This window comes from Apteryx rowi, unplaced genomic scaffold (genome assembly GCF_003343035.1).
Source record: "Apteryx rowi isolate R43461 unplaced genomic scaffold, aptRow1 scaffold_14, whole genome shotgun sequence".
Lineage (NCBI taxonomy): Eukaryota > Metazoa > Chordata > Aves > Apterygiformes > Apterygidae > Apteryx > Apteryx rowi.
In genome coordinates, this window is record NW_020447641.1 from 2,677,382 (window position 1) to 2,687,596 (window position 10,215).

Here is a 10,215-nt window from a genome sequence, read left to right on the forward strand (position 1 = left end):
CTTTCTCCCTTCATTTTTAGCAGATGTAAACAAATGCTACAGTTAAAGTAGTAATAAACTGGTAACATATACTGAATGCGAAACAAACCGCAGGAAGGTTCCTAGTGTAGGTTCATTGCAAGTAAATTGCCATTCTTAATATGTTAGGTTAAATTTACATCGGAACTTTATCCCTTGTTTGGGATCTGTGGCATATTCAACATGTAAAGACAGTACAAATTGACTTTGTACTTTGAGGAGGAAGAATGAGAATCAAATACACTGCTTTGCCAAAAAATCATAATTTTAACATTACTGCTTTCTCACTGCTAGTAACTGAAAAACATATTCATAGGGAATCTGATAATCTAGGCAATGAGACAACAGTCTTCTGGGAATCCTCAGTCTTTCAGATGATCTACATAAGGAAGCTCAAGAACACAATTCTATTGTCACTAAGCTTATTCAATAAAAGTGGCACCATTACCAAAAATAGAAAATTTGTAGGGATCTGCAAATAAATCAAAATGACATGCTGCTAAACCACAATAAAGTAATTTTTTTTTAAATCTGAAAAGTTACTCCACTCAAAATATGTTTTTTCCTTTAAAGAGACATGGAATGGGGCTAATTTCAAAAATCCTGTCACAGTACTGGCTTAATTACTTTCAAAAGCTCAGCAAAACATCTCTATGTCACATAAGAGTCCTGCTTCATACAGACTGTAAATTCACTACTTTTTAAGTCTAATGGAGCATATACATTATTCTATTTCACAGACACCAATAATGTTTTTAGCACATCTTTTAGAAGTGTTCATTATCTCGGTTAAATCCCTTTAGCTGTTCTTTCCAGGAGGGAAGATTCTGCAGTTTTTTAAAACCCATTACAGAAAACATCCTGTATTTTAGGGACTCATTTTTAAAGGCAGAATGAAGTTTTCTAGACCATCTTCTACAGAATATCAAATTATGCCTTTCTGTTTAAGTAAAAGCTGCGGAAGTATTTCATACACAGCAAAATGCATAGCTTGGATCTTGGAGCTCTAATGTTTTCATGATACTATAAATCCATCTCTTTAAAACACAGTTGCAAGAAACCAGGACCTTTGATGCAAAATTACCATGCTATGAACAGCTTTTACTGTTCCAGACCACCTGGCGTAGTCAGCATTCTTTGTGACATCTTGGTTTAGTATGTTATAAGAAGTTATGTTTCTATAAAGGTGTAAATTTCTTTTATAAATCAGGAGCAGATATTAAGAGAAGGAAGTCTTTGAACTTGACCAGCTTTGAACTGAATTAAGTATTTACAGGAAAGCAGTTTGCAGTGTCATCTAAGTAAACTAGAAAGACATAAACAGTGTTTCAATTCTTTCAACATACCTATCTAATGAAGATCAGGAATCTGGACTAGATGATACTCACTGTGATCAGCTTCACAGAAAGTATAATTAGTACTAAGTTATTTCATTTGTGTAACAGCACACAGTCTACACAGACATCTCAAAATGCACTCTGAAGAAAAGCAGGTACTTTGCAGGTAGCTTGCAAAATACCAGGAAAACCCAAAATAGCCCATCACAGGTTATTTTGGTGCATTAAATGATTTCATTCACAGTTTCATTTTTGAAAGATACCCTGAAATTAAGCTTTCTCTTATTCAACATCACTTAGTCTAAGTTCTGTGGGAAGTTTCTCAGACAAAGATCTCTCTTTAAGGCCCATCCATTTCTATCAATTGTGGATGCATGAATTTACATGGTTTTGAAAAACATAGTCTCATCAGAAGCACAATCATTCAATTCTGTTCTCAAAACAACTAAAGAGTCAGAAATATTGATTAGAAACAAATAAGGCTTGTTTATGCCTTATATTATGTATGTTTTATACCCACTAAAAAAAACAAAAAACAAAAAACAAAAAAGACAAATATAATCACAAAAAATCCTAGGATATTTGAGTTGAAACAGAGTTCTGAGTTATGGCCCACTTCTGTTAGTTTTCTAAATTAAAAGGTGTTTCCTTACTGTGGGCCACATCCACTGTTGGCAAGACTGACAAGATCCCAAACAGAATTGTTGTAAAACACTAGCACAGAGAGGGCACAGAGGAGCAAGGGAGGGGAAAAGGCAGGCTTTATTTTAATGAGATACCATATTTAAAGGTATGAGGAACATATTTTTGATGTCATTTCCAGAAATACCTGCAGTCACTGAAATTAACACCAAGCCTTACTGAAAGCTGTTAGGACAGCCAGTCCTATGGTCCCAAAGTAATTGTGAGCCTGGATGAAAGAACACTAGATTTAAGGGTTAACCAACTCTAAAAAAACAAACAAACTCTACCTTTTAAATCTTCCCTACAGAAGATCTGACTTGCTTTCAGAGTTGAGAGTTCTTCACTGAGAGTCTACCTGGAGGAAACTGTTACCTGCCTTCTTTCTCCTTACCCACATTTGCCTTAAAGTTATACATACACATGCCTTTCCTACCAAGGCCAAGGGCTTTCAGAAATCCATACAAGCACTCTATTCATTGATGGCACTACAGAAATGCTTTTGAGTTCTTATACACTCGCTGTTTAAACAGGATGTGTGTTGTGGATATGTTGTGTATCTTCCCAGATTCACACAGAACACTAGTAAAGAGACTACAAACCAGGCTTGAACAAAAGACTTTGATGCCAGGAGAGAGGTTTTTTTCTATCTTAAATCCAGCCAGCAACACAAACTAATTAATTGTTAATTTGAAAGTTTTTCTTAATCATAAATACTAAACACTATGGATAGCATGAAGCTGCCAGTACAGAAGTCTGCCATGTATGAAAAGGGGAGTTTCTGCTGTTTGACAGTGCATCAGTTTATATGTCCTATATATGAAAAAATATGAAAAAAATGAACTATTGCAACTTTAGAATGGAGGGACAAATACAGATCCCCAGAACAGGTAGCGTGGGCAGTAATAAAATAGATGGACACAGACAAAACATAAATACTACTTTTTTTAATTACAAGTTGAAGTGTTGTGGATTGTTTTCARTAAGGACTTCATATAGCATACATCAAAACTTCAAGTAGTAACTAGATAGCACTGAAATGCCTTCTGTACATGTGTTAAAATACCAAATGATACATTTTAGTAAAACAATAAGACTGTGTTATCACAATAAAATACCAAAATAAAAACAAGATTTATTATTAACTTTTGCTGATAAATAACACTGAAGATGTAGAAAGTCTATGAACTCCTGCCCATCATTTAAATGTATTGAAGTCCTTAGCAAACCCAACTGCAGCAAATACTTTTGTGTGCTGTATTTAACCTTGGTGAACTTGCTATATTTCAGCAACACACCTATAGCAGTGAATCTTTGTTAGCACAAGTTAGGCACATTACATGTGCAACCCCAGCCCACCAGAATCACTTAGGATCCTTCCATTTCCATTCAGATTTGCTAAAAGAGCCATCTGCTTGATTTTTGTAGCTAAGATGGTTGCTTTAACATAATTGATTTCTTAAGTGGAATATTTCAGTAAATTTCTTCTCATGAGATGCAACATCAGCTGCTTCACTGCCTCATGCAGATTCCAATTCAATTTTCGAAGTCCTCATGAAAGTTATTCATTTCAGCAGAAGAAGAATCCGGTCCTTAGGCAATCACTGTTCCAGTGAAAGGTTTCTGCCTTTTTCTCATAAATCTGATTTCCTTTCTGCTTTTTTTTTTTTTTTGGCATAAATCCATGGCATTGAGATACAGTGTTTTCCTAAGGAAGAGATTAATATCACACAAATACTGAATATACTGCTACTTGACAGTTTAGCTTCTCAACTTCCCTCTGAAATTGAGATTACATATAAACATGGATCAAAAATAATAATAAAAAAAATCTAAGCATGCTCCTCTCTTTCTGAAATAGACTGGTCTGCAATCACAACCCACTACAGGAAAATGCAGAAGCCTATATTTTAAGGGTAAGATGGCTGAGGTGTAGGCTTAAAAGAATTCAGAGTACATCTGCAGAAGTCATACGTTTCTCTYTGAGGTGGCCAGTATCTAACAGGGACAATAAAAACAGGTAGCTAGCAGTTAGGATCATCTTATGCAGAAGTTGTTTAAGGAAGTACTTGCCATTTTCCCTACTTTGTAATCCAACACTATGGAACTATAAATGATAATTAATAAAAAAAATAAATTTTCAAAAACAAAGCAAGTCATGCTGTATTTGGTGCAACTGCTTTATGAAAACCTCACATGCAAGAGAAGGCCAAACTAAAAATAGAGCTAAACCATCATCTTCTGTAATATCAGTCTAATGTCCTGTAATGTTGACAGATACTCCACCTTCTGGCTGATTTTTTTTTTCCTTGCACATAGGAAAGATTCTGACAGATGTGAGCAGCTGTGAGATTGCAAGAGGTGTGACTAAGTGACAGGTGAAACTGGAACAATGCTATAGGATATCTGTTGTATTAATAGTGGTTGCTACCATCTAAAATTTATTCTATAAATGAAGGGTGCACCTAGAGTACAGAAAGAAGTTACTGTCATACTGTCTAGCAGTTTATCTTCAAGAATGTTTTTGCCAGCACTTAAACTAGATGTGGCATCCCTGTGCTACCCAATACAGAATTGCGTAAACATAACAAGGTCAAAGCCTTCGCCAGTCTACTTTGAATCAAGTGCTGATGCTACAAATTAACCCCCATGGCAGTAAATGTCACAATGACAATTGTATTCCTTTGTATTTGATCTATATTTATTGCTTTTTTACTTCATCTGACTGTCATTAGGTCCTTCTCTGTCCTTCCTTAAATCAGATCCCTTCAATATACATATCAAGAGACAGTAAGAGTAATAACTAGATTTTCATTTCTAAAGTCATCTTTTCCAGACTGAAACCTCTTTTTAAAATAATTGAACCAGTACTGAAACACTACAGTGCAATTAAGCCATACAAAGCTTAGCATAAACATAAGCTTATTAAAGGAGAAGAGTGACATATTGCACACAATATAAAATAATATACACATACAGGAAAGAGATTTTTCCTCTGGTCGTACAATGGAACAAGGATTTATGTTAATTATACTCCTCCTTTCCACCCATAGTCTAATGCAGCATGCGGGCTAACATTTACAGTAATATACTTAAAAATGAGAATACTTATCAAATCAGGGCTGCAACAACAAGAAAAATATGGTTCAGGCACAGGATATTCTAAGCACAGACAAGCTTTAGATATTGCAGTTACAAAGTTCTAACAAGTCTGTCAACTGAGGATATGCAAGTTGCTTTTTGAATCTTATAATGCTTTTTGATGGGCAGATCTTCATGGGGATGACAGCACACCTGATATTAATGACACCTGGATTCTAAGTTGCAGGCTTGCACTCCAAGGCACAGATCACCAAAATACTTTAATGGAAAAAAAAAATATTTTCTAACCACTTTGTTTATAAAAAGTTTTATTTTGGCTTAATGAAAAACCAGTTCTACCAGCCAGTATTTTAGTTTACAAGTATGGTAGAATTACAATGAATTGGAGAAAGAAAAATTTACAGTTAGAGCTACAGACCTGCTTACACAAAGAAAATCCTGCAGAACTGAGACCAAGAATTTTGTTAAGAGCATGTATATATAGTCCACATACTCCTGCTCTAAAGTTTGTGATCCCTAATGCTTCTCTGCAGAATTAGTCTCACATAGATATGCTTTGACCATATATATATTTTTAAATACCTATGCCTTCTTCAGTGATGTTAAAAAGAAATTCTGTTTTCTGCTTTAGTTATTGCCTCTAGGAATACATCTGTAAATGGTATGAATTAGTAAAACTAGGTTCCAAACCTATAAAGAAGCATTATTAGAGTACTTTCTCCTATCCTAGCAGCATCAAGAAATAAATTCCCCTAACATGCTTTAGTTTGACAGTCCATCCTCACCACAAAAGCTAGTCAACTGAAATACATATTTTCTATGTCTTTGTATACTCTCTTACATTTGATGGGACAAAGGGTAAAAAGCAATTTTTCTTTCAGAGGGCAAGATATTAATGATGTATGACAGACTATTGTCCTTTAGGAATGCTACGCTGCTTGCTTCTCTTGAGGCAGACTGCAGAACCCTTGAGCAAGCGTCTGACATTGACGTGCTTGCAATTGGCGACCSCTTTCAAGTGATGCTTTTAAGAGCGACAGAAAGCTGCAGGAAGGCAGACTCAACATTAACCTAGCTTCATCAGGCAAAAACTTAGGGTGAACAGTGTCTACAATATAGACGTTGCACTACCTGTAGCGACCAACAGTTTCTTCCTGGTGAAAAAGAGCTCCTCAGACAGTGCAAGTATAGGAAAGGAAATGAACCAGTCCTCAATTGCTCATTTATTTCACTCAGAGGTTATGGGGAAAGATCATCATGAAGTTCATCATGTCTCCCATCCTGCTCAAAAATCCCCAGAAGTCTGGGAACAGGAGCTGCACAGCCTTCAGCATGCGAGTGACACACACCCTTTATCTCTCCTGATGAAGGGAGACAGAGGCTCAAAGGAAGTATGTCTCACAAAGACAAGCCAGAAAAAAACAAAAAGACAAAACCAAACTAAATCCCTTGGAAAAGATCGTATTTACTTGGGAGGCTGAAAAAAATAAAAAAATAAACACAAATAAGGAAAAAGAGGTTTTGTTACAGATTTGATAAGCTCTTCTATGCTATCCTAGTATTGTTTCTCCTATTCTACAGGAGAAACAGTATTCATAAGCAGAAAAACTATAACTTTTGTAGAAGACCACAACTTTCTCAGACAGCAACTCAGCTGTACCTATGGGTCTTTGTTACAACTCATCCTGGTGATACATATGCTCCAAGAACTAGGCTAGCTTCCAGTCAACTTCAGGCTGTAATTCAAGGCATCATTTTGTGTTTGGGCATYGTTTTGGGTGCTGTTAGAGAAAAGGTAGATAGCACCATCGCAGCCTTGTTAAAGGAAAGCAAATGCTGCTCAGTTCTTCAAAAGACAAATTAGTGGCACAGAGTTAGGGAGGACTGCAGGGTCCAGTGGAGGCACCAGCCTACACCCCTGATGTACTTACCTACAGTCTGGGGTGGACAACTGGGATTTCAGATACATGCTAATAGCTGGCAAAGGGAAAATCCTGCACTCTGGTCCTCGCACCAGTCGTCTTGATCTTCCCTGGGAAGTCAGCAGCCCACACACAGCACTGATGGCTCAGCACACCTCGCTCTGGGATCTCACTTTAGGCAGCAAGCTGTGCTCTCTGCCCCACACCAGGGATCATTACGACTTCAGTGATGACCATGCAATTTCCCACCGAATGTGCCACTCAGAGCTCCTCTTCACTTTCCAAGTCTGTAACTTTTTTTTTTTAAAACATGACAAGAGTGGTTTTTCTTTGTTGTTTTCATGATGTTGTCTTGCTAACAATAGCACTAATAGCCACTGACAATTTTCAAGGATGCAGCTAGGATTTTTGCTGCCTTTTGCTCTTGTTCTGTTACAAAGCCTTTACATACCATGTGAAACCATGTTATGGTGATGAGTATACCTGCACGCTGTCTGCAAAGGGAGGGAGGCGGAGGTAAATAAACAAGCTGGAGGAAAGTCCTCTGCAAACACTGCAGGAGATGTAAAGGCTGCGAAGATAACGCTTGGAATAGGAAAGTTTTAAAATAAGTGTTAAAACTATTGGGGGGGGGGGGAGACAAAACAAAACAGACACGGGCTCCCGGGCCGGTGCGAGGAGCGATGCTCCGCGGCCAAGCCCGGGTGCCCCGCGCCGCACCCCCGCCCGCCGCAGCGCACTTACCGCAGGAAGCGCCGGAGCTCGGCGGGCCCCACGCCGTCCAGCCGCAGCGGCTCGCGGGGCGGGGGCGGCCGCCCCCGGCCCAGGTCCAGGCCCAGGCCCAGGCCGCCGAAGAGCCGCGGCGCCCGCGCCAGCAGCACCGCCCGGTGCGCCCGCAGCGCCGCGCCGCCCGCGCGGAGCGTCACGTCGGCGCGCGTCCCCTCCACCAGGAGCCTGCGGGAGCGCAGCCGTTACCCGCCGTTCGCGGCCGTTACGCGCCGCCCGCGGCCGTTACCCGCCGCCGCGCGCCCACCTGCCCAGGTCCTGCCGCAGCTGCTCGGCCAGCGCCTCCTTCAGCCGCTGCCGCTCCGCCGCCGCGCCGGGGCCCCTGGGCGCAGCGCCGCCGCCGCAGCGCGCCATGTGCCGCCGGGGACGGACGGACGGACGGACGGACGGACAAACGGTCCCTCGCTACGACGCCGGGAGCGTCACGGAGGCAGCAGCGCTCGAGCCCTTCCACGGCGGCGGCGGCGCATTCCCCGCGCCCTCTCGCGGGGCGGGGCCGGGAGCGGTCTCGGCCAATGAGGGCTCGCGGCCGGCCGCGCGCGGCCGGGGCTGGCGCTGACGCGCTGAGGGCGGGGCCGCGCAGAGCCCCGCCCGCCGGCGCCGGCGCCGCTGCGGTCCCGCACCGCGGCTGCGGGCCGCCTAGGGGCGCGTCTGTTCCCGCCTCGCCCCTTCCAAATATAAACGCTTGGGGTCTTACGTAAGCTCCTGTGCTTCCCCTGACAGTTACCATGGCAAAGTCACAGGCTGTTAAAAATCAGAATAAGGCTTTCGATTATTACCGGTTATGTGTCCGCCTACCTGTAACTCTCATGGTAACAGCGAGGAGGAATCACCTGCAAAGGGGGGAAGAAGCGAGGCCCGGTGGCGAGGGGCTCCCGGCAGTGAGGGGCCCCAGTGGGCCAGGGGCTCCCTGACAGGCCAGGGGCTCCCGGCAGCGAGGGACTCCCAGCGGGCCAGGGGCTCCTGGCGGGCCAGGGCTCCCGGCAGCGAGGGGCTCCCAGCGGGCCAGGGGCTCCTGGCGGGCCAGGGCTCCCGGCGGGCTAGGGGCTCCCGGCAGGCCAGGGGCTCCCAGCAGGCCAGGGCTCCCGGCGGGCCGGGGCTCCCGGCAGCGAGGGGCTCCCCAGCCCTTCAGAAAAGCTCTTGCAGTCCAGCAAGGGATTTCTTACCGAGCAATTGAACTCGCTGCCCTGCAGACAATAGAAGTAGCTTTACAACATCCTTCTGAGACAAGGAACAGTTTTTTCAAGTTTATTGCTAGGGCACAAAGAGGTTAAAGATTTTTTTTTTTCAGTGAAACATTCAAGTGTGAGGCTGGTATTCAAACCTGGGTTTACCTTCAAACAGAAGATCTTTTAAGTTACAGTCTTTAACTGAAAATTCCTGCTCTTCACAGTCATCATACATGATACTGTGCTGCAGCAGAGGAGCCAGCTTTGGACAAAAGGCCTCTCCAAAAAAAAAAAAGGAAAGTCTCACTTCCCCTTTCATGTTTGTGCCAGCTGTGCATCTAAACAGGGATGAACACTTCTGGGTCCAACTTTGTTGAGCTTGCTCCCAGGAATAGTCCTGGAGTCCAGTTCTTGGAGACTGGACTCAGCCTCCTGCAGTTACTGACCTGTCAGCATTGACAAGCACATCAGCCTCTCCTCCTTCATCAAAGCAGCTTTTGTATCGTGTTCCCACTTACAAGTAATTATAGATGCCCCTTTCCTCATTAGAACTGTTTTATATTGCTTGCGGTGCTGTTTGAGATGTATAAACACCTTACTTCTCACATTGATCAAGAACCCTGAAGGGAGACTGTGCACCTCAGCTTTGGGGAGCAGGAAAGTTCTTCTATGAAAGACCGTTAGGAAAGTTTCCTTAAAAACATTGCACACAGGACATCTTTGAATCGTCAGAAAAATGCCTTGTTCTCCTTCCTGTAAAGTGGAGACAAATTAAACTACGTTGCTATGGGGAACAACAAAAAAAGAAAGATAGCCGTGATGCAATGTGGATTATGTTTGACACTAAAGGAAGGATTCTGCTTGACAGTTCATAGTAGCATCTGTGAAGCCACTCTCCAATGTAAGTATGTGTAGTAAAAGAAGCCTGTGACCATTAAAGTCTATAAATGTTGAAAACATTTGGGGGAAGATCATCCTTGCAAGTCAGGTATCATCCATGGATGGGAAGGCAAGAGTAATACCATTATCACCATCCTGAGGGGACCCTTCCTTAAATCACATGAACTGCATGAAAGGAAGCAGATGAAGTCTGCTTAGTCAAGACCTAATACTTAGCTGACAGCACAGGCTAGTGAGAAGTCAGCAGAGGCTGTGCTCACAACCTTTGCGAGACTCTGGCTTGAATGAGATGGCATGCCT

General features: G+C 42.4%; 1 protein-coding gene across 1 annotated transcript in view; it reads right to left on the reverse strand.

Annotated features, from left to right (window-relative positions):
* LOC112961897 (AP2-interacting clathrin-endocytosis protein-like) overlaps positions 1 to 8,200 on the reverse strand; it is a 36,586-nt gene extending 28,386 nt beyond the window's left edge. The window contains exons 1-2 of the mRNA XM_026057590.1: positions 8,094 to 8,200; positions 7,805 to 8,014 (exon numbers count right to left, since the gene is read on the reverse strand). Of these exons, the coding sequence (XP_025913375.1) occupies positions 7,805 to 8,014; positions 8,094 to 8,200 (317 nt within the window). The remainder of the gene's footprint in view (positions 1 to 7,804; positions 8,015 to 8,093) is intronic.
* Positions 8,201 to 10,215: the final 2,015 nt, after the last annotated feature.